Here is a 25,683-nt window from a genome sequence, read left to right on the forward strand (position 1 = left end):
ATGCAATGAAAGTACTTTACATCGCGTGCCAATCATAAAGCACCTTTTTCAAAAATATAGGTACTTAAACTCGTAGATTTCTTTTCCTTCTTATAAAATATAGATTTATTTCCATACATATATATTTCAATTAGTTAATTAAATTAAGCTTAAACTTGGTAATTTACAGTAGATTTAATGTCTGTGATCTATGACACTGCTGATAGTAATGAAAACTCGCCATTATAAACAAATAATTCGAGCATGCAACATAACCTTGCAACTAAGGAATGGAAAATTATTTTTCTTTACTAATTTCTATTATAAAAGAATGATCATAATTTATGGAACTTTTCGTGTTGTTCTTTTAACAAGGAAAAATGTAATAACTTTATTTAATCAGGATATATGACGAACTATAAATTTAATTTGATATGAATCGTGTTATATGGAACCCAAATCACGTTTTCTTTAATATAGCAGAAAAATATAATTTTTCTGATGGAAAAACAAAAGAGTATAAGTCAGAATTATGAGCTTTGTAGAGAAGCGTTTATAATAGATAGATAGATAGATAAATAGATAGATAAATTTTTTATTGCTTCGCTTATGGAATTATAAGCCGTTTATTATATATTACATTTTAACATGTTCTATCTCTTAGAGAAGTATGCAATTTATATACTATATGTATAACACAATAAGATACAAAATATATAATAATAATATATAGAATACAATATATACAATATTATTCAACACAAAACTCCATATAGTGCAATAATATGATAAAACAATACAAGAGCGCTTTAGTACAATAAATTATGCAAAATAAGATATATACGAGTGCGTGTAAAGAAGTACTTATAATATTCATAGAGTATATAAGTGTATTTATCCTCTTTTGACGAAAATTTGAGTTAAATTTTTTTCCCCGTCCACCAGATATGTAATGTAAAGACGGCTTCCAATGCGCGACGCGCGAATGAGGCCACCTGGCGGCAAAAGAAGCATTTATAAAACTGAACTCAACTCGGCCGTCTATTTGAGTTTGTCGACTCTGGTTCTGACTATTTAGTGTACGAATTGGGGGAGGGTAAGAGATCTAACTTTACACCAGTCATTGGCAGTATTTGTTCCCGTGCCCGCAGTTTTGGTTCGTCTATCGTCGTAATCGAAAGTTTGGTGTAAGGACTAGTTTACTAGATAACCGATATTTGTGTTTTGTGAGAGTGCGGCCGCGCTGAGTATCAATTTGGGGACTAACTGGATTCATAACCGAGGAGACCTAATGCTCCGCTGAGAATTATGTCGGATACTGATGCGGGATTACGATCGGTCACACGTCAAGTCAGCTGACATATTGCGCCCTGCTACACCGCAACAGCTCTTGGTAAGTGTCGCAATCGCGCTACTTGGTCATCAACGCCGACTATTTTTATCAAATCCCCTTGAAATACGTCCGTATAACCATACGTTTCATTTAACGCTAACGTTCGTTCTTTTTTTTTTTCATAATAACCAGTTGGTGAGATCTAGCCTGATTTTGGTTTGTCCCATTCCCTCTCGCTTTTGTACCCTTCTCTTGATCCCCCTGTCTCTCTGGCGTTTCTCTTTATAAAAAGATGTCTGACGCGATGTGGAATACGTGTATTACATGGGACAAAGGAAACGACGCAATTGCTTACTAAGTGCGTACTTCTCAAGGATAGGAGCCATGTCTCTAATGTCCGCTCCGTTTCTTCGTGCTCTTTGACTGCGTGCTTGCGTGCGTACATGCATGCGTGTGGCCGTGTGTCCGCACGACGGCAGCGCCGATACGATTCAAGCGCAAATCCACACTTAAGCATTTATTCTCCTTCTGTTCTCTTCCTCTGGATGTTCATACCCCCTTTCGTGCACCCACATCCGCACTGGTCTTAAATCCCCTCCCTTTAACCCTTCGTGCGTTCCTTGGAAATTAGTGATCCTCATTCTATTCTATTCTTTCTTAGTTAATTTAGTTACACAATATTCTAGGAATCAGTACAAATCGAATTTTCAAATAGGTTTTTTAATAACTTTATGCCTGACATTTATTCTTAGACAATTTCGTATAGGTTATAAGTTCAGACATTGTTTTGAGGTTATGATCCCCTTCTCCTGTATGAAACGCCTGAAATTCGTTAGAATAGTGTGATTGAGTTTTTTGTAGCTCTTACTCGTCAATGGTAGTCGAAATTATTCGAAAACTTTCATCATGCGTGTTCGTTATATGAAGTTTAGGTTTATTTCCATAACTTGTCGCTATCTCGAGGAATTGTTGAGCAACCTTAGCTGTGTTCTTTAGATGTATCGCGTATTTGCAATAGTTTGATATGATATATACAACATCTTGGTACGCAGAATAGTGATTGTAGTCATAAATCGTAATTCTCGTGTAACAGAGAATCTGTAGGTAGCATTGACGAGGTTATAAAATCGAGCGCCCACGACAAGCAATGGCAGCGATGAGGAGTGAGGACAAAAAGTTTACGATTTCATCGGTTGCTAATTCTCTTCGAATTTTCAAGCTATGGCGACCGCGTTGTTCCCTAACGATCTGAAATTAACGTACTGTAATCCTGAGTCCTTTTGTATGATAATTTACCAACTAATCATGTTAGTGAATTGACATGTTTACAAATTGTAGGTTATTTGTATAAATTTTATTTATACAACTTTACGTGGAATTAGATAATGAAAAACCTTTTTCACAGTAATTTATCAATGTGTTACAAGTCTTAGCTTCGAAACTTTATTTTTTCAAGTTTATAATTTTCTCAGACATATGGGTAATCAGGTGACATGTGAGTCTCATAATTTCCTTTTATTATAAAAAATTGTATTATCGATTTCGTTGTAGATTAGAATTTTCATTTTTATAGTTTTACGTGGAATAGTATAATGAAGGTTCTTTTTCACAATGATTTAGCAACATGTGACAAGTTTTAGGTTAGAATCTTTATTTTCACAATTTTATAATTTTATCAATCAAAGAAGTCAATCAGATGACTCGTGGGTTTAAACATAAATGTTTAAAAATTTTCCTTTATTTTAAAAAATTATCGATTTTATTATAGGATAGAAACTTACAATTCTAAAGATAATATAAAGTAAAATAAATAAATCAGATGTAATTTATGCAATTTTATTTTGCTACTATTATGCAAGAGAATTTGACAGTGACTCGTGACTTATAAAATTTTACCAACAATATTGGTTGAATGATGTAAGAAGGTCCTGACCTCAATAAAACCAAGTTTTGTTAGGTATATCGAGTAGTACTATTGAAGTGATTAGCAGGTTGATGCTGTGTGTCGGTGTAGATTAACCTCACCCGAGCCACACCTCGCTTTCTTCCGCTACATGACTGATACCGTAAAATGGCTGCATGTAGATTTACAAGCAGAATAATATCGCGTGTGATAATGCCTTCGAGGAATTTCACTGTCGATTGTCGGTAAGCGTGCGCGTAAGCGTGCGCGCCAATCAGATCTTCGTGGATCCATCAACTACTAAAAATTTTTTTCCTCAATGAATTTTCATGTCTAATGAATTATGGAGATGTTCTTTTTTCGTAAAACTCCGTTTTCAACGGAAGATGAGTCAGTCATTTATCGTTCTTAACCTCAACGGATGCGTTTAAAATCATCGTCGACCATATATATACGTCGTACTTTGGAAGATATTCATACCACGTGTCATTGGACTGTACAGTCGAATTTCGTAAGAACAATGAGAGAAGAGTATAGGCGACTGACAACCAAAATAAAGTTGCAAGCACAATTTTAGATCGTCTTTATTCATCTCCCCCCTTTGTTGTATATTGCAAGATTAGAATTTTTGCGCATATTTTTTGACGCTACTCAAATGACATTTTGATAAAACAATTTTTTGTAATCTTTTGCGTTAGATTTTTTGAAGACACTATATTCGACAAATTAAGAAACTTACATATGAGAAATCAACGCAAATCGCATACAGATTGGTATATATTTGTATTTGTCTTATAGTTGTTTATAATAATTAGAGTATACATATATACAATTAAAAATACTATTTTACTATATTTATCACTTAAATATCACTAGAAAAGGAACTATACGTATACATATATTTTTCTTTTTGATTAATATTTGTTAGATTCAAGTTCCGTTTCAAATTTTCTAGTTTCTGTTTCACTATCAATTTCAATGGTTTTCTCAAGATAAAAGTCAAGGTCAGATACAAAACTCATACCTCATATAAAACTTTATATCTATATTTGGAAACCAATGAGAAATTACTCAATTCGTCTTATTTTTTTAATATACAAAATTCAATTAAATGTAATACAATATTTTATTCCAAGTCGGTATAATTATAATCGATTGTAATTCTTGGTACATAAAATTGCGCAACTTAGTATCAAAAAATTTTCTATGCATATATTATGTAAATATATTTATTCAATTAGAATTGTTAAACAATTGTGCTGATGCAAACGAATGGAAACTAAATCTTTGTGTAAATCAGCGATTTGTTTTTGAGCGGCTCATGATTAGTAATTTTCATTGTATCAGCTTTTGAGTGAGCAAATGTGTTTGTGCCAAACAAAAGTGAACCCTAGATAAGTAAAGCGAAGAACAGGGACACGTCATTATCAAGAAATGTATTTAATGTATTTAATACTAGGATGATCACAGTAGTCACCATAAACAATCCATAGCTTTTCATAGAAATTTTATTGATTTACAATAGTACGAGTGATTCACAAGTTACTTTCCCATTAAAAAATTATGTAACTTTTTTATTACATATTTCTAAATCTTTGTTTCAGATCTTTAAATTTTATTTTTTGGAAATTTATGATAGAAAAGAATAAAAATAATAGAAATTTATTTTCGAAAGCCTCCATTATTCTAACACTATTTTCACCTCAACATTTCAGGTTTTGGAGCACTGAAAACCCAAGAGTTGGTCATTAATGTAAATTGCATAATTAATTGTAATTGTAGATTACAATTTGGTATGACGTTATGTCACAAAGAGTAGTCAAGCTTTATTTTTTTTCCTTTTTTTTTTTTTAATAGTGTTTTATACTCTTTGCTCTGTTGTGAATTTTTCCATTATAAATTCCAAAAGAAAAATAGGAAATTAACTAGAAATCTGAAATAAAAATATATAATACAAATATGTTATACAACTTTTAAATGAGAAACTGACTTATGGATCACGCTATATATTTCTAGAAAATTTAAATGATTTGTTGTGAAGAGTATAAAAAGAGATATTATATTGTTTTGCTATTGTATATTTTTATTTATATTATTGTATTTTTTTTTTATTTTTTTTTTTTATTATATATTATTGTATACATCATTTTTTTGGACAAAATTGTATATTTTAGTCATCTACACTTCTAATTTTTAAATCAGAGACGAGTGTAATTTTTGGGGCAGATCGCCATGTAAAATTCGCGCGCGTTTCTCCGTAACGAACTAGTTAGTTACTTTCCGTTCGAAAGTGTTTCTATTCCAATTGGTCGTGTAAACTATAAACGAAACTTTCATTAAAGACGGTGCCTTTAATTGGCTATACTGAGTGTTACTGTCATTGTCGGCGCGATAAATGTCGTGTCGAAACTCTAGACCGGAAGTAGTGTTTTATGTCAATGACGATATAAATAACGATCGAACAAATTTTGTAAGTTTGTCACTTAAGGCAAATTACATACATGAAATAATTATGCAATTTGTTGCTTTTTAAAAAACAATCGTCATAATGACTTTAGAAAATATTAGTTTTTGTAGTAATCATTAGTCATAGCTTACATAAATATATAAATCAATTTTGCAAAATTAGGGATATTACACTAAAAGCATATTCAAGCATATCTTAGGCCATTTTTTATCATATCGTATACTAAATATTTTTAATGTTATACATATTATTGCACTTACTGATTAAAGATGTCATGACATATTGCAAATATAATTTTTGTCTTTCTTATCTGCTCAGTTTTCCGTAGTATTGAAATAGTTTGGAAATCATTCTTATTGATAATATCGCCAGAGAAAATTAGAAATATTGGAACTAGAATATTCGGGCATATTTTTATGTCATTTTTTATCATGTTGCACACGGAAATGAAATGTTTCGTTTACATTTGTCACAGATGTGTATTCGATTTAGTTGTAAGAGAAATAATAGTTGATAACCTTAACTTAATTTCATACATGTCACTGCACTTGTTAATTAAAAATGTCATAACATATTACAAATAATTTTTGTCTTTTATCTGTTCATTTTTCCGTAGTATTGGGATAGTTTAAAAAAACATTGATATTTAGACATTTCCAGTATATAGGAATGGTGACAGTAAAAATGCTATTTATTCATATTGCAACAACTTCTAATTTTTGTATTACAAGATTTTATTGTTAATTTTGATATACAGTTATATACTTATTATATGATTGCAACTAAAGGCATTAATATTAGAGCCCAGTAACGTTTCAGAATTCAGAAATTTATTTTATACTCACTATTACATCTAAATGCGACAAAAATTATTTTTTCCGATATATTTGATGATCTATGTTAACGATTTTTAACATAGATTTCAGTTTATGTATTTATCGAGTTTAAGTTATCGACCGTCGGTAAATTTAGAAATATTCAAATAATTTCGAACGTAAAGAAGTTAATCTGAAATAAAGCAAAGTCATGTATCGAGGTTATCATATGCAATGAGACGCGAAAATAAAATTCAATAGCTTCCAAAGATAGAATAGGAAATTCTTTCTTATTCATATTTTCTTCTCCGTGACACTTCCTAACACGTGTTTTACGTATGATTTGGCTTTCAATTACTGCACTGACGTCATTGATTCCGAAAAACTAACGGATTCAGATCCCGTTCATTGCTTTAATCCTTTTACGATGATAAATTTTCATTAAAAGACGGATAAATTATACCAATTATTGATTACTGCATGTTTTTCATTAGTAATAAGCTTTCAATTACTGTGGTGATGTCATGATGTCCGAACTAGTAGCGTATTCAAATACCGTTCATTTCTTGTTCCAACTCCTTCACTATGGTGGATTTTCGTCCAGATACAAACGAATTACATTAATTATTAGTTATCAAATATTTTCTACTCGAAATATACGTGATATTTCTAGATTCTGTTTTAAAGCTGGTTGAGCAACAGGTCGAATACTTTGTGTCAAAATATATGACACCGATATCGATTATTAATTTGATTGATATTTTAATTTTATAATTAAAATATATAATGTTGAAGTAAATTTCTATTGTTTTTATAATATACAAAAGAAAGCTTTTTTTATGTAGTGAAAGTGAAAACGCCAGAGATATATGTACATATAATTACTTTAAAGGAATTTACTAAAGCTATCAGAATGGTTAAACTAACTAATTCATAATTTTTCATTAAAATTTATAGATTTATAAAATAGTATAATTTTTTACATATTTTTTATATTATGTATTTCTTCACATGTATATCTTTCATTTAGACTTCTTTGCTACAAATATTATATCTTAATTACAGTTTAACTATATCTTAGTTATAATTTTAATGTTAAATTTAGTGAATAATTGTTTATTACAGTACTTTATTAAGCTGTAGAAATAATGGAAAAATAAATTTAAACAAATTTCTACGAATCAAAGGTGAAGTATCTTTGAAGTTATACGAACTAAGAGAACGGAAAAAAATTCTATGCTAGCCTTTCATTTCGCATCTGTCGGCATACATCAGACAATATATATGTAGTTTTGGTTTTATTGTATTACATAGGTATCATCGAGAGATCATGCCGCGACATCTACAAATTCATTCGAGAAATACAGTACAACACATCATCATACATCTCGTAATCAAGAATACTATCGCAATATTTCTCAAAAATTACATGTTAATTATCCATCTACGAGAAATCATGATCATTGTTAAGTCTGATTTGACGGAAAGAAAAACTTACAAAAGGTTAGAAAACCTATCGCAGAAAGAACGATCGCGTGAGTGCGCATGCGCGAAGCAGGGAGAAAGACTGACTGAGTCGTGTGATATGTATTCGAGAAAGAAAGAGAGAAAGAGCGACGAAAATAAGTGGCGGAAATTCAAGTATTCTCTAACTAACGAGTCTAGTAAATCTTCAAACATACTGTTTATGTTATTTCTTATATGTATACGCAGTATAAAAGAAGGGCAAGAAAAAATTTAATGGGACATTCCTCTTTTTATGATGGTAGGTAAAAGCATAGACGTAAGAAATGTAGAGGGTGCCTAATAAAGAAAAGATATTTGTTTCTAATAGATAGAAAAGGAAGGAAAGACCTCGTTATTTATCTGTAGACTGCGAATCTTTATGCATTTATGAAAAATTCGAAGATACAAAAATGCACACAATGCACATAGATAATCAAAATAGAGTATTTATGATATTTAGTAAATGAAATACATTTTTATTTAAATTTCATTCTTTTAGATTTTAGATCTTTTTCTTTTTCAACAAAACCCATTTTCTCAACACGACATTCGCAATCCATATTTCTTCCAAACTACACATGTTGAAAGAAAGACACATTCTACTTTTAGAGGTAAATTATTTATTTACAGAAGTAAATGATAATCTATGCTGTACAATTTACGTTGTACGAGAACCGTTATGTCTATACTGAATAAAACGGCTACAAAACCGTAACAGACGAGAACTGGGTAAATTAACTGGGTTAATTATTATTATAAATTATAGAAAAAGGGCCATAAATACGACCCAAACTGCAGTTTGATTTTCACTACAGGGTTGTGCCTTGCTCGACCAACAGTTGATAGTTACTTCCTATAAATACTTCTTGACAGTGTTACTTCCTATAAATATTGCAAATGACAGTGAATCTAGAATTGTGAAGCTAAATTCATATCAGTTCTTTCCAGTTCTATGCAGACAAAGTCGTGAGTAATAACTAGTAACATCTAACCTTATCGCGGGCAAGTGTGCGCAGCCTGTCGTTGGTTGTACGTCCGCCCAGAGGCCGTACGTCCAAACGATCGCCATCATGAAAACATTCGGCTCGTCGTTATCGTTGTTTCTCCTCCGTCCTTGCAGGTTCCTCGGATTGAAGTAATATCGAGCGCGAAGTTGCACGCACAAAGAGCAAGAAAGAGAGACGGAGAAAAGGAAAGAAAGGAAGCGAGACAGAGCTATTTGGTAATATTTCGTTTTAGCTTTGGCGGTGAAAGAGAAAGAGCTATTTGGTAATATTTCGTTTTAACTTTGGCGATGAGAAAGAAAAAGAAAGGAAGCGAGATAGAGCTATTTGGTAATATTTCGTTTTAGCTTTGACGGAGAGAGAGGCCTCCTAAGAGACAAAGCCAACGCGCGCATCGCGAGAGAGTGGTCAAAGCGAGAATTGCGCCGCCGAGATTTATCAAGCAGAGGCTCAGAAGGGAAGAGAGCCTTCTCGACCGACGGTCGACCCAATCGGTCGTGGTAACTGCTACACGTCGTCTAACGTGTCTCTTAAACACACGACAAGGATAGACAAGGGGAGCCCACTTAAATGCCTCGAACGAATTCTTACTCCATGTTGTGCGTTGGTTGCGACACGACTGCGTGTTGGAAAGTGAGTAATATCACGTTTCCCCCTGATCACGCCTTTATACGATTTTATTGCGTTGAACACGAAAAATCGGATAAAAGGGGTTATGACAAATTTGAAAATTTCCCAACCCCTTTGTAATTATTGTGTTCTTCTTCCTTTTAACTCCCGTTTTTTTCTTCGCTTTTCCTCGTCATCGACAATTGTTTGCTTCTCGTTGCCCGATTTCTTGGTTTTATTTGCCCTTGGAGGAATTACATACACATTCTCTCTCCCTCTCTCTTTCTTTCGTGAGCACTGAAACTGTTCTACACGAGGGAACGGCCCTTGTCTCAAGATATCGTTACTGCTGCTGCTGCTGCTGCTGACGACTTCTCTCTATTCTATGTATAGACTCCTCGTTGTGTACGCGCGTGTGTGCAAGTGAAAATTCGACATGAAAAATCAAGCGTCTGGTTTCTTTGAGACAGTACGGATGTAGTCGACGGTATTTCCTATATAATGCGTCTATTATGGTGCAATGATTGCTCCGTTTTCTCGTCCTTTTAAACTTGAATTGAGACCCATCGCGTTCGACACTTTTTTTTAATTAAATAATTTCTAGTGATTTGAATTCTATTTGAGGACAGGTTACCTGTACACGAGTTTCCTAAAATTATATGTTTGTGCTTTGTCATTGACAAATAAAGGTTGCAGTGATAATTACTTCGTACACTTGTATTGTACTCTTTGTCTTATTTCATTCTGTATAACAGATTTATTCTTTTAAAGTTTATTGTTTAGTTTTAGAGTTCTTTCTTTTTTACTGATTTTAAACTATAGATTGTATTGTGACAAACAAAGAGATGTTAAAGAAAGCTGCATTTTGGTAGGTGAATGTATGGTGACACGCGGTCGTGAAGGAGCAACTGGAGAGCGAGCTGTGGCAAAAGAAGCTTAATTATCTCCCATTTAGTTGACTGCAACTTGCTCGATATTGTTTCGAGTGATTGCATATAGGATAAAACTAAGGACTTTGTTTAATCATTGAGGTTTTATTGGGATAAACAAAGAAAATGGAACGAGAATCTAATCCCATGCAAGCTCTGTGCCGCAGCGGTTGTGGATTTTATGGCTCCCCAGCCACAGATGGCCTTTGTTCTCTTTGTTACAAAGAAAACCTAAAAAAGAAGCAGCAACCTCCTGTGTCAGCTGCCACTGTACCAACATCACAGACCGTCTCTGGTAACGCTGGCACGTTGCAAGGCGGTTTTGGTAGTCCTGCAGCTACAGGAACTACAGCCCAACCTACCATTCCTACCATACCTCAATCAACGACAGATCTGCCCAGCTCCAAAGAAGTAAGTTTTATTCAAATTATATTTATGCGTATTTAAACTTTCATAAAACTAGTTTATTACTTTTAATTAGAACAATGAAGATTAGAAAAGGAGAATTAAGGTTTATTACCTAATTTTAAGACTATGCATATTTATTTATAAGTATGTAGAAAGGTACAAAGATGTGCACAAATGGAAATTATAGAATATATATTATAGATTATAGAATATCGAAAGTGAAGTACATATTATTACATTTACAAAATAAAACATTCTTCTATTCGTTCAATTTTTGATCTGTTTCTATAAAAGTATAAACTTGCATAAAGATCCCCAGTCTATTTATAGAATTCTATGGGAAAATGATAGAAGGATATTATTCAGCAGTTGTAAATTAATAACTCTTTATTTCTATTATGCTTTAGATAAATAGGGAAGATCAAGAAAATGAAGTAGGTGTAAGCAGTGGAGCAGTAGGAGAAGGATCTGTGAGTAGTGGGGATGCAGACGACTGCTTCGATGGCAAAGAGACTGACAAAGAATCTAAGAAGAAGAAAAATCGTTGTGTCGTGTGTCGCAAAAAAGTTGGTTTGACGGGTAAGTTAACGACAATTAGAAGATATTCTTGATCCATTTTGGACAATTTACGATTCGATTTGTTTCTCTTAACAGGATTCGAATGCCGTTGTGGAGGACTGTTCTGCTCTGTGCATCGATACAGTGACAAGCACGATTGCAAGTTCGATTACAGAGAAATGGGCGCTCAAGAAATTCGGCGCAACAATCCAGTTGTTGTTGGTGAAAAAGTGCAAAAAATTTGAACTATTTAGTGCGTAGATCGTTGGGAAAATGGTTATATAACTATATAAACAAAGCAGAATATAAAACAAAAAAACGGAGAAAAAATGAGATAAATTATCTGGCAGCTGATTGCACGTCGAGGGGCGAAACGGGTGAATGCGAGGATCGTGAACGAAAGGTAGCAGGGAATTAGTATGAAAGAGCGAGAATGAGGGAGAGAAAGAAAATTGTAGTAAATGTGTTAGAACGAGTAAGAGTGAAAGTTGCGAGCTTATTGTGCCGGTAGAGAGGAAGAAAAATACGTGAGAGAATGGAAAATTTAAAAGGAATACAAAAATTGGTTTGTACACGATATGCAAATATAATATATAGAAACGCCGAAAAAAGATATATAGACGAAATTTTCCGAAGGAAGAATGAAAAAAAAAACACAAATAAGAAAGACTAACGCGAAAAGTAAAAAGGAGAAACAAACAAAGAAACAAATTAGAGTGCGTGCCACGTGTACGAGTGCTTCGAGAAAATTTTTGGATGCTAGTGCCATGTCAGATTGTCATCTTAAGCCAGAGTTCTAATCGAAAATATTTTTGGTTCTAACTGCTGTGCGCGCTGTCAGCTTATTACTACTATTTACCTCTATTATTATCTACGGCTTATTATTATTTTATCTTATGTTTATTAATTTACTTAAAAAAAAAAGAAAATGCAAAATTCGCGTACGGAAGTGTTTGTTTTTTTCTTTTTTTTTCTTTTTTCTTTTTTAGATATTAAACTTTAGAGAGAAAAAAGAACACGAATTCTTGGTGCGATCTTGGTCGGTTTTGTTCCGAGACGTCTCATCGGGGATCCGGGTTTTTGAATTGTGAACGAGAGAGGGAAAGGGAGAGCGAGCGAGCGAGCGAGCGAGCAAGAAAGAGTGAACAAAAAGGAAATTTTATATGTATATAATCTATATTTCTGTTTCGTTCGTAATATCCAAAAAATAAAAAAAAGGGAATGTTGCTTAGGTAGTGGCTGACGTTGATGGGTGATCACAATCCTAGGTTAACAATTAGTCTAATAATTATTAAGTATATTAGTCTATTGATTCATAAATAATGCAATGAAGTATAAGTAGTACTGTGTGTTTATGTCCAATTTCACGTGAATATAACCAAGCATTATTCCTTATTAAATATGTTTCAAACTATATTGCAAATCAATTATTTACGCCATGCGTTAATAAATATCTTCGCTGAAAAGAGAAGAAGAAAAAAGAACAAAATGGCGAGCTCTGTAATGATTCTTCGTCTGATTCCCCGAATGATAATATTTCGAGATTAGGAAAAAAATTAGGTTGTGTCACGTGACTCGTCCAGTCGGTTTTCTCGTTTCTCTTTGTGTCTTCTAAATAAGATTTCTAGTATATATATTGGTGCTAAAATACACTTTGTACGATGAAACGTTTAAAGGCCAGCCAGACATAAATTAAAAAAAAAAAAAGGAAAAATAATAACGAACGAGAGGCCCCTCGACGAAGGGACGACTATCGGCCCTGTTGTACTCGATCGATTTAAGAAACAAAAATTTCTCCGTCTGTCTAACCATTTTCTTCCGTATTGCAATACTTTTTAACGAAATGAAGAAGAAATCTTAAAAAAATGGAAGAAAAAACACGAAAGAAACGTACGTTTCAGTTCTTTTGTTCAGCGTGTCTCTTGATTCTTAGACTAGGTTGTAGCTGAGAAAGAGAGAAAAAGAAGTTGCTGTAGGTGTTGAGTTTTATGTCGCTTCTACAAACAAAAAAAACTGAAAAACAAAAACTGTTGCACGAAGCAATTTGTTGTAAAAAAGAATAAAAATAAAAAAAAAAAGAAAAGGAACAAGGAGAATAAAAATTTGTCCTTGTTGCTTCGTGAGTTTTCCAAAAACAGAAAGAGTTGCTTTTCCCGCGTATCGTTGTCTTCTTTCGAGCGTGCGAAGAAAGATTCGATAGTCGTCACACTGGGTCTTTTGCGATTTTAAAGACAACTAAATTGGGAGAAAGGAAGAAATTGAGTGAGAGCGAGAGCGAGAGTGAGAATGTAAAGGGAGAGCAAGAGAGTAAGACGAAAAAACACCACACTGTGTATCGTACCATCATGTTTTTTTTTGCTCTGTCTTTAAGAATAATTGCGTTTCGTTGTTTTTCTTTTTTTTTTTTCTTTCTAATAGATTGTTGATCCTTCGTTCTTTTTAAGGTTTTGCGTGATAGCCAATCTAACGATAAAAAAAAAAAGATATTGAAACGAAAAAGTCGTCTTTATGAGAATACAAAGAAAGAAGAAAAGTCCTTGTATTGATACGTTAAATAGAATAAAGTGAATCGTTCTTAATTTCAGTGCCACGTTATGGATGATCCTTATTTTATAATATAGTCGATACAATTCTGTATGTACTTCTTGCAAAACGAGAGGAAGCTAAGAGAGAAAGCGATTTCTACAGAAACTTTGCATATATTCCATATTTGCCGTGATTTCACACGTACAGATACACGTACATACACATACATAACACACGATGAACATAATGTCTATGGACAATATATTATTATGTGTACATAGTGAGACTTTCTCGGTCGTCACAATTTTCCAATTTTTGTAATCGTCGTATGAAAAACAAAAACAAAAAAAATGTTATAAATAAAAATCGTATTGTTTCAATATGAACTACTAACTAAACAAAATCTCACATTAGCCGAGGCTTCACAACAAATCGTCTTTTATTTTGTTTTCACGAATGACGTCAGAATATTTCAATTCAAATTTCTTTTATCTTTGGTTGTTTGTCAGTTGGCAACATTGATAAATTGTTTTAACGTCATGATTCATTTAAAAGGAAGATAAAATTCAACCTAAACAAACATTAAGAATTATTTTTTATGTAATGCATCATAACGAAATCATACGATTATTATTTAACATTTTGCATGATGGGAAAATCTTAACGACTGTTGGAGGGAAAATTTAAAATAGTCCTTGCAAATTGTTTTCTTCAGATTGGTTGCGCAGTGATACATTTTCGTTCTGACGCGCACCTTAGAGGAAAAGAGAGGGAATAATGTGTCAACTAGATTGAAGCGACGTGTAAAAGAGAAGGTACGCACACCGATTATCAATAATATCGACGGAATGGTTGCCTTCAGGCCTTCATCCTATTTTAGGCATAGCATATTTTTCTAAGATTGTAACACGATATCGGGGAGTAGAATCTTGCCTATAACGAATGAATGACACTTGCGTAGACACACACAGAGAAAGAGAGGGAGAGAAAGAATAAATATGTGAGAGTATGAATGATTGAGTGAATGTTGGGAAGAAAATTAATTTCGAGATTGGTAAAAAAAAGTACGTATATGGAACTGGGAAAATGACGTGGATAAAAACAGAGCGACGTGTTCGTACTCGGCTGACTATACATATTAAGGACGTAAACGATGCTTGTAATTATTACATGATTGATATTAGTATAATTAAGCGATTAAAAGGAAAGAAGTGAGACGTCGACTTTAATATATTATGTATCAATTTAACGATTTTACCATCCTTTTGACAAGAACACATTTAGATACAATATCTTAGGTTCTTTCGTAGATGGGAAAGAAAAAATTATCTCTCTTGGTGTATTATTCGTTTCTACGCCTATGATCCATAACAAAACTCCTCCTCTAATTCTTTCGTTTTCACGTAACTCCTTCTTACTGCAATAAATCTGTCTTTTGATCGTCAGTATCGATCTTTATCCCGATGGTTCTTCACCATTTATAATTATATAGTTGATTATATTTATGTATATTTAACAAACAAAAATATATATAAATTTAACGCCCTGACGAAAGATGAGGCAGATGAAGTTATTTGGCATTCGACCGAACTTCCTCAAATTGATATCGTATGTAATTTCGAACACGAGGTCTGCCATTTTTTTTCACCGATTCGATGTAATCTATAGGTCGAACGAATTAGTGATCATTTTCTTAAAGCGAATTTTAGCGATTAAATAAAAAAGGTGATGCAATTTTAGGACAATAAGACACATATAGAAGACACGAAATAAGTTTCTGTGTTTAGCCAAATCAAGTAATGTAAAGTTACATGAAATTTTGCGAGAACCTAGTTTGACGATTATTCCACATTGTGTTATCATAAAGTTGGTAGCACTTCGATAAGTTAATGACCAATAAATATATGATTATTTAAAAATGGAAAATAGAGAGCTGTTGCGATCTTCTTCCTCTACGAAGAACAAAAATTACACATTAATGCGAAAGTATTTAGACGAATTAATTGGTTTCTTCTATTACTTCAAATCATCCTCTGTGCTTCTAATTTCTATTTTTAATAAGTATTTAATCATGAAGTAAGAATTGTGTTCTGCTCGCGCCTCCCATTTGTAATTGTATCCAATGCGCATGCGCGAGAGAAACTCCATCTATACATGATGGTCGAATTAAAGCAAGCTATTAGTATAAACGCTTGCACCCAGAGTAGAGGTTATAGTGTGCATTTATAATTTCTTTATTTCTTTCGACATTTCTGACCATTTTGAATCAATTAAGTAATATTTTGTGCTTGTTATTGAAATTATAAAAGTTCGCCAAAATGTCGATCGGAGTACCGATAAAAGTACTCCACGAAGCGGAAGGCCATACCATAACCTGTGAAACGAATACTGGCGAAGTATACCGCGGCAAATTGATAGAAGCTGAGGATAATATGAACTGTCAGATGCAAAATATCACTGTAACTTATAGAGACGGCCGTGAGGCGCAGTTAGAGAATGTTTATATTAGAGGTTCAAAAATTAGATTTCTCATTTTACCAGACATGTTGAAGAACGCACCAATGTTTAAGAGACCGGGAGGCAAAGGCTCGGGAACTGCAGGCAGAGGGAAATCAGCTATTTTACGTGCCCAAGGTTTACTCATGATATATTTTAGTTTTAATATATTTTTGTTTGAATATATGTGAATAGTAGAGTCGATAACGTTTACCTCATATTACATTAATAGACTGCGGGTGTTTATATATCTATGGAAATGTAAATATTCTACAATCTATAGAATGTATACAATATTTGGAAATATGTAAAATATTCAAATTGGTAATCATTTATTTAGTTACACTCATACAAATATGAATTTGCATAAACATCCCTAGTATATTCATTTATGTATGGTATTTTATGAGATATATACAACTGCTCATAGAAGTATTAGAATATATATATATGTACTGTAAAGCAAAGATAGCCATTTTAAACATTTAATAAGTGTTAAAGATGATATCATTGAATATTTAGGTTTATTCTGTAAAATCTCTATAATTGCACTAAATATCTTGTAGTTTCCATATACATGTTCAAATTTGTTTTAAATTTCACTAACATTCATTCAATTATGACATTCAAGTTTCATTATAGATCTAATGAAACTTGAATATGTTGTATATGAAACACATATAATATATATATAAAAGTTTTTTGTGGTACCTTTATGAGCCACTATATATATTCAATCATTCTGTTTGTTTATTGAATTGACAATTTGTTTTAGCTCGTGGAAGAGGTAGAGGTCAAAATCAAAGAGGTAGAGGCACAGGTTCTGCACCTTGGCTAAATCAACAGAATCAGCCCGGAGGATCTCAAGCAGGAAGGGGACGAGGTTAAACTATACAATGATAAAGGACATTACATTAAGAAAAAGATAAATAAACCCGATTTAAGACCAATTTTTTATATTGTTCATAACAAATGTTTTCTCAATTTCCACTTGATTAGAAACAGAGATATTTAAATAAACGAATGAATACTTTTCCATAAAAATTTCCAAACCATGTTCTCAGTCATTGTATTTTTATACAATATTTCCCGAAATAAAGAAACAAATTGTAATAATGTATACAATCTTAAGATCTGTTTAATATTATACTTTTAATGATTATAAGTGTTTAAATAGATTCATTCATGTTTGTTATTCAATGTATGTTGGACATATTATGCGATCATTTTGTGTACCCAATAACTCCAGAGCACACTGCGATCGATGCATCAGTTTTAAATAGTATTAATGCGGTCTTTTATATAGTAGTAAGGAATTTGCGTACATGGGCTTAATGGTTGCAACATTCTGCTTGAATGAATCTTTTCTTCTCTTTTCTTTATTTCAATGTATCAGTTGAGTGTTACTTGTGACTGGTAGCCTTAGCTAGCCTGACAATTTATCATGGAGTAATAAGTAATTAACGGCTGTCTGTAACAATAAAATAATATTAATATGTGTAGAAAAAGGAACCGTGTGAATGAATCTTTCAAATTCGCGAGTTTTTTATATTGTCCAATCAGAACGTCGTCGAATATTGGTGTACGGAGTTGACCAGACGCATGCGCTTAGTAGTGATTCGAAAACGCGGCAGAACGCTACGCTGTACCACAAGCATTTATAACTGAACTGTGAATTTTTATACATTTATGAGTTTAAGGGTGCTAAAATACATAGAATATATATAATACACGAAAATATGTGAAATATTTAAAATACAGCATTCATTGTGTTTATGAAAATATGAATTTGCATAAATATTTGTAGTTTATTTATAAATTTTCGGTCTTCATTCGCGCAAGAAGAATTGTTTTAACTCCATCGATTGAGCAACAAAATCAAATTAGCATAAAATTACACGATTATATAAATTATTATATAGAAAATGATGAACACATTATAAAATTGTACAATTGTTGTAAACTTGCAAATTGAATTGAAAAAAACAATCTTATTTTGTAAATAAATAAAGCGTTTAATCATTTAAAATCCTTTTAACATCCACAATCCTTTAATTTTATCCAATTCCCATTGCTTTGAGGGATAGGTTAATGATGAAAAAATTCGAAAAAATTCGTGAATATTGATAAGTATTAAAAGAAAATAGTATAAGTATACGAAACATTTTAAAATTCCTGAAAATGATGTAATTTTCTGAGAAAATCTGAGAGCAAAAAACTTATCGTTTGAACGAGAAATTTGTCGGCCAAAATAGTAATTTTCTATTAGTTAATTAGGATTCCATTAGGAGGTGACACAATCTTACCAATGCTCGGAAACGGTGCTATATTTCATGAATTTTTCGGAACCGAAATTTCGCCTGCATTTGTTCGTTTTGGATTTCTTATACATGTCAACTGATACTAACAAAACGATATAATATTACGAAAGCATCCCTGTAAAAATAACTGTATATGTTGATATATCTTTGTCTAAAATTATTATATTTTCTTAATGAAGAGGATATATCTTCAAGAAAAAGTTATTCTGATAATTATTAAAAAAAGATGCTCATAGAGAAGCTGACATATTTTATTATTATTGCAAGATATTCTATAAAATTTACTTTGTAATGTTTTTTTTATTGAAATATTACAATATAAATTTCATTATAATGTAAGTTATTAAATGTAGAAATAAATTAAATAATCGTGATTAGACTGCATTTTCATGCAAATTTATATATTGACATATAAAATTACGAAAGTAAAATCTTGATAAAAAATTGTTTTATCTACCAATTATTATAAAAGACATTGTACTTTGAATATTTTATTTATTTTTTCATCCTATTAAGAGCATCGGAGGAGAATAAATGCATAGTTCTATCGTTGACCGTTAGAGACCCTTGTTCTTGGTATGCACTTTTGGCTGACTTGTTTAACATTGTATCGGTGATCTTCCTACTCATCTACTGATTTAAGATTTTACCGGGATGGTGAGAATAATTAAACATTAATCTGTTAAAACAGATTCCAATAATTCTTTTTCACACCCAAATCTGTAGTTAATACTTAAATCTCGTATTTCCATGTTAATCAATTGATAAAACTGTAATTCCAAAAAAATTGGTCGAGGGCGAAAATATATCGCAATCGAAAAAATAAAGTAATAAAGCACAGTATGGAGAGGAATACGGGACAAAGATACGAGGATGAAATAACTGAGCAACCAGTAGATTATAGCAAAAAGTACAGTGAAAGGAAAACGGAGAATTCCTCTCGAAGTGATAGATCTTGTAAAAAAGAATTCGGGGAACGTGACTCCAAAGTAGATTTATTTGGAGATTATGCTGAAACCGATCTTGATCAGCCAACAGATTATAGTTTACGATACGCAGAGGATGACACTGATGACGATGAGAAACAGAGTCCTGAATATTTTCCTGGAAGCGTTCAGGAGGATACTGTAAAGACTTATTGTACAGAAGGAACTCCGTATGAGACGCCTTTCAATTTTTCAACTGCGACTTCCATGTCCGATTTACGTCTGGAGAATGCAAAGGAATCCGTTGATTCGCAGAAGAAACACAGCAAAAAGAATGTTGAACTTAGTCGCAAGGAAGATTTGAATTATGAGCATCCAATGACAATTAATTGTAATGAAGACCGTTCACTTCTTGTTGAGAAAGAATTAGAATCCTCTAAAAATTCCGAGACATGTAAACCTAACTGTCTTTCTAATGAAAAGTTAATTAATTATTATCAAGCAGGAACATCTGATGGTTTTTCTCGTGCTAATTCTCTCAGCTCCCTTGGTAGTGCGATAACACAAAGGAATAATGTTAATGGAATTATTTCCAAAGAACCTTCCACGGATTCTTCTGACAAAGCTGATAATGTGTCGGAGAGAGCAGACCGCACTGCAGCTAGCACTAACATCAATATATTACGTATTCCTGATGAAACTGATAGTTCTACAGAAGGAAAAAATAGTTCCAGAGTTGTAGATAAAGAAGGTTTGCTATGTTTAATGTTTTAATGTACTGTATAAACTTTTAACAAGTCTTATGGAAAATTATGGCTTTATTTGTTACATTGATTGTTGTAGGCAAAATGGTTACATTCAGTAGACAAGACTATTATGCAGAACAAACTCCTTTAATGTTTTCATGTTGTAGTTCTCTAGGTTCATTAAGTGGATTTGAACAGCATTCTATACATGATGATCGTAGCTCCATCATCAGTGATTTCAGGTAATTCTTAGAAATCTCATAATATTTTTTTAATATTTCTTAGATGGGAACAATTTTAAAATCCAAGTGAAAAAAGTCCTGACCAAATAATCACATATTACCAAAACTGCCTTTTCATTAAATTTAATTATGGGTTTCTATATGTTCAATTCTTTTGAAGAATAATGATTTTAAAAACATTATAAAATAAACTTCATAGATTTCTCACCTATTGCTAAATTACATATATCTTTAGATGAATCAGGTTGTTCTTGTTTTTAATTATGTTATATTATATAGTATGTCAGTTTTAATTATTAAATAACATCAAAGTCAGAAAATCAACAAAATTGTACGTTTATATCATATTTTTTCCCTTGTAATTCTCAAATCACAGCAAAATAATAATAGTTTTATAATCTATAATTTATATTGAATATATTGAATATAATTTGTAATTTATACTGAAATTGATGTTTAATAGTCGCAGGACCAGTGGTGTTGTGTCTCCAAGTGAATTACCAGATTCACCAACACAAACTATCCCTCCAAGTCCTCGTAATCATAAAAATCAGTGTACAGATTTTATAAGCAAAATACCAGAAGAAGCAGTAAGACAGCCTGTTCGACATTTATGTATGCAATGCTATTGATCGTTAGTGAAAGATAAAGCACAAGAATTTTTATTTATACAATAGTAAGAATGTCCTTAATACCTTACTAGTCTTCTTAACAGATATTATTTTTCAGCATATTCAAAGTGTCATGCGCTGAGAACCAGTGTTTTCGAGGATGATATTGCCACATTTAAGGAGGAATCAACACCCATTGAATTTTCTACAGCTACTAGTCTCAGTTCTTTAACTATCGACGATGAAATGAAAATTCCCAATATATCTAAACCTCAAAATGAACTGAAAGAACCATCTAATGAGCTGGATAAAGATATTAAAGAAAATTCTTTGGAAGAAAAAGTTAATAATGTAGAAGCTGAGAAGGATCAGGAACAAGTGAGTGATGGTGATGAAGATAATGAAGACATGTTGGCTGCATGTATCAGCATGGGAATACAAAATAATAGGTATTTTAATAGTTTGTGATATACTAGTCACTAATCATTCATATTTATTCGTTCGTATATATACATGTTGCACGTATATGTTTATAGAAGACACACAGAACTGAATTATTTTCAGTTATGATATTTTTTCAATAAATATGCGATATCATTATCAACTAATATCACTTGCTAATAACATTAATATCAATATTTTTAACTATGTATATTACAGATATAGACAATCTTTCAAAACGTCTACTGTCCAGAAACCCATACAATCAGAGTCATCAAACATGTTGGTACGTTGCCAGAGAACACCAGTTTTAAACAGACTGGAACCTTCAGTTTCTGTTGCTGTCACTTCCGCGGATGCTACAGTGACAGCAAGTACTTCGAAACCTAGCAAGCCCGCAATAGAAGTTGTTGCTGCTCCAGATACCGTACATGTGTATTGTACAGAAGATACACCTGCTGATATTTCTCCAGTGGGTTCGCAATCGAATCTTTCTGCCTTGTCTATGCCGAGCGTTCAAGAAGATGTAGAAAGGATCGAAGAAGCTAAATCTTCGGGTGAAGTCGAGTGCCATAGAAACGATCTGTCCGATGAAAGTTCTAATCTCTCTGGTGAAGATGAGAAAATTCTTGATGAGTGCATTCAATCAGGAATATCGAAAGTACGTGTAACTGTAGAAAATTTTTTTAAGTAATCTTCGATATTAACACTTAAACACCCAGTTACACAGTTACATGTGTAAGTACATTTTGCGAAGTTCCCTTGCACATGGGCTCTTGTTATGAAGATTATCATAACAAAAAGAACTATTAATTGATTAAATTAATTGTTAATTGACTAAATACTATTTCTTAATCCATATAACATAAAATAAAATATATTTATACTATATTGTTACTACAATAAACAATATTGTGTATACTTTTTAAATCGATTTCTTTTCAGCAAATCAAAAAATAATTAGACGTATTTATATCCCCAATTGCCGGGTGCTTAAATGTTAACTATCTTATGTTTGTTTTAGGTTAGACAAATAACTCCACCACCAACGAGTTGCCTTCCCTTTGTACAGAAAACAGAAGTGCTAACACAGAGATTCAACATATGTGGAACACCATCATCGTCCCCTGTAGAAAGTGCCAACAAGAACCCTGCTCTTCGAAAATCCATGTGTCATACATCATTGGATCATGAAAATGATCCTTTTGGCGACAGTCCTAATCATTCGGACGATGAAGCCATTCTCAGTGAATGTATAAGAGCGGCCATGCCTAAGGTTTCTTTCTTTATTCCGTTTTTGACTAATCCTGATTATATCAATATTTTTTATGAACCATTGTGTATTAATTCTAGGTTAAATTGAATATTTCAACACTTATAGGACAAGCATTGCCGCAAACCGCGGAGAAATCAAAGGTGACGGCTTCAAGAAAACCATCGTCGTCATCGTCTACGTCGTACCGTCAGCCAGGATATATTGAGGATAATAAACATCAGTCTAAGAAGTCTGCACCATTCGAGGATAATTTAGGCCTTTCAGAGGAAGAGGAAGACATCATGCTGGCGCAGTGTATTAAATCTGGTATGCCAAAGGTAAAAATATACAGTTTTATTTTCTCATTCTATATATCAAATTTTAGATAGATTAGACTTTATGGGTCTTTTATCATTCATAGGCGTTGAATGTTTCATCAAATTCGTCCTTAGTGTCCGTAAAGAAGCAACCAGAATACTCAAAAACGAGAAATATTTCCAGTACTTCATATCATTATGCGAATAAACCCTATCTGTTTGGAAACACAGTGGTGCAGACCCAGCCATCACATAAACCCATAGAGAATGATCATTCTCTGCACAAAGGAACTTCTTGCACCTTCCATTCTACGAAGGTTCAAGAAAATAGGAGACATGTTGTTAAAAATGGTGGAATTATTACATATGAAAGAACAAACCGTGTGGCATTATACAACAGGAAGTTTTCTCAGTCAGAGCACGAAAATAACAACATGAACGAAAACATTCTAAGCACTTCACGTTCCGAGATCCTTAATTGTAGGTCCCCAATTTTAAATGGTGAAAATGATGACGATGAATTACGTAGGAATACAACGAAGTCGAACGTAGTACCTTCAAGGCATAGTTCTGTTAGTTCTCTTAGTGAAGAAAGTTCTCTTGGATCCATTGAGGAATGGGCTTTTCTGGAATTGTGCATTAGTTCTGGGATGCCGAGGAACAAGTACCGTCTGAAGGGAATGAAAAACACAGAGGGGAATGTCAACGAAGACAGTTGTTCGATATGTAGTTATAATTCGTACGTTTGTAAAACCTAAATGAAAAACAAAAACTAAAAGTCCCATCCATAGAAAGATTGAATACCTTTTTATGATAATCCATAAAAGGATGACGATCAAGGGTGTATATTTGGTGGGATAAGCAAGTGAGATTATTATAGTTCTGTGATTGACAGAAATTTGCAATAACTCTGTCCAACTCCTAGCATACAGAATACTTCAAAAGTACATGTTAATTAAGTAAAGTGTGATAGGATTATGACGAAAACTTGATTAACAAAATTTTTCGTTCAAGAAAGATGTTTCATTTCACTTTATTTGTTTGTAATAAGAAGATTGCGGATGTTTGTGTAAATTCATATTTTTATGAATATAATTAAAGAAATGAAATCTAAACTTTTTATAGGTATATATTTGTCTATAGACAAATGTGCTTTTTTATAAGTAAATATTTGTTTTATCTTAAATGTTTAATATATATTTGCGTACTTTATGCATGCACATTGCATTTTCAAATTTCCTATAAAAGCATAAACTTCCGCAGTCTAATGATGAGATTAGGAAGATGTAAGTTTTAAGCGACTACTAATTAGCTACATACATCAGATTTTTTTATGGGGATCAGATTTTGTATATATTAAGTTGCTTATTGATTGGATTAGAATTTGTAAAAAATGAAACGAAATGGGAAATATGTTAATTAAATAAAACATATTTTTTTTCATTACTATTTACTATCACTTACTTCGCTAAATTATAGTTTTGAAACACTATATTGTGCATTGAAGAAGCATATATGATTATCTTATATAATTTCTTGTTTGTTCTTTATATGAGATCAGAAGATATTTCTTATTTCTTTTCATTCTCATTTATTATTATTCTCAAGGAACGAATGTTTACAGATTATCGATAACTTTTCAGGGGAAAAATTATCGAATTTTTGGAATAAAACGAGATTCGTGGTTCATGTGTAATGTATGTACTTGCCGAAGAACCATTGTGAGGTTTCTTTTTTAACTTGGTGTAATCTATTATATATTTTTTACAATTTATTTTTCCTAATGAATTCAGTGCTGCAGCATGTGATATTTTGTTTTCATGAAGTAAGAAACAAAATCTAGCTAGAAATAAAAAAATTTTATGGTTTGGTCCAGCTTAGGTGCTTTCTTTATTGCAAGTATGAAGTTACTGACTAAAAAATATATTTATAATAGATTAATAATTTCAATTGTTATATTATTATATCTTAATAAAATTTGCAACTTTACTGTTAAAGCATTTATTTTATACAATTCTCTTTTAATACAAAAATTTTTTTTTCATAACTTCTCCTCCATTTCCTCACTTTGCCATAATATTTAATAGAAAATTTACCGTAAACTTACTAATCTATGGTATGAAAGACGTCGAGTACTGTAGTTTCTCGAGGAATATAAATTTATAGTTAGCAATTTTCGCATCGAAGCATTAATTTCCGGACTGGAAAAGTAACGTACATCAAAAGTGCACCGTTTGAGAAGAAAAGAAAATTGCAGCCATAGTGTTTCTTGCAATCTTATAATAATGTAA

At 32.3% G+C, this 25,683-nt stretch overlaps 3 protein-coding genes across 8 annotated transcripts; all 3 read left to right on the top strand.

The window, feature by feature from the left end:
- Positions 1-1,074: 1,074 nt before the first annotated feature.
- Positions 1,075-14,095, top strand: Drn (zinc finger AN1-type doctor no). 5 transcript variants are annotated; one of them, XM_072018058.1, is made up of 6 exons: positions 1,075-1,372; positions 9,124-9,272; positions 9,355-9,640; positions 10,489-10,956; positions 11,361-11,532; positions 11,608-14,095. In XM_072018058.1, the coding sequence occupies exons 4-6, from the start codon at positions 10,672-10,674 to the stop codon at positions 11,754-11,756; spliced, it is 606 nt and encodes a 201-aa protein (XP_071874159.1). In that variant the 5' UTR covers positions 1,075-1,372; positions 9,124-9,272; positions 9,355-9,640; positions 10,489-10,671; the 3' UTR covers positions 11,757-14,095. The 5 variants fall into 5 exon arrangements, with proteins under 5 accessions (XP_071874159.1, XP_071874161.1, XP_071874162.1 ...); XM_072018060.1 differs by having other exon boundaries at positions 9,124-9,225; XM_072018061.1 differs by lacking the exon at positions 9,124-9,272.
- A 143-nt stretch (positions 14,096-14,238) lies between these two features.
- Smd3 (small ribonucleoprotein particle protein SmD3) lies at positions 14,239-17,658 on the top strand. The gene is made up of 2 exons (XM_072018063.1): positions 14,239-16,671; positions 17,309-17,658. Exons 1-2 carry the CDS (start codon positions 16,356-16,358, stop codon positions 17,419-17,421), a joined length of 429 nt encoding a protein of 142 aa, XP_071874164.1. The 5' UTR covers positions 14,239-16,355; the 3' UTR covers positions 17,422-17,658.
- Positions 17,659-19,421: 1,763 nt separating this feature from the next.
- Positions 19,422-25,389, top strand: LOC139994621 (adenomatous polyposis coli protein). 2 transcript variants are annotated; one of them, XM_072017452.1, is made up of 8 exons: positions 19,424-20,531; positions 20,624-20,768; positions 21,232-21,383; positions 21,498-21,828; positions 22,040-22,481; positions 22,845-23,096; positions 23,174-23,413; positions 23,497-25,389. In XM_072017452.1, exons 1-8 carry the CDS (start codon positions 19,697-19,699, stop codon positions 24,148-24,150), a joined length of 3,051 nt encoding a protein of 1,016 aa, XP_071873553.1. In that variant the 5' UTR covers positions 19,424-19,696; the 3' UTR covers positions 24,151-25,389. The 2 variants fall into 2 exon arrangements, with proteins under 2 accessions (XP_071873555.1, XP_071873553.1); XM_072017454.1 differs by lacking the exon at positions 23,497-25,389 and having other exon boundaries at positions 19,422-20,531; positions 23,202-23,380.
- The last annotated feature ends 294 nt before the right edge of the window (positions 25,390-25,683 follow it).

This window comes from Bombus fervidus, chromosome 15 (genome assembly GCF_041682495.2).
Source record: "Bombus fervidus isolate BK054 chromosome 15, iyBomFerv1, whole genome shotgun sequence".
Classification (NCBI taxonomy): Eukaryota; Metazoa; Arthropoda; class Insecta; order Hymenoptera; family Apidae; genus Bombus; species Bombus fervidus.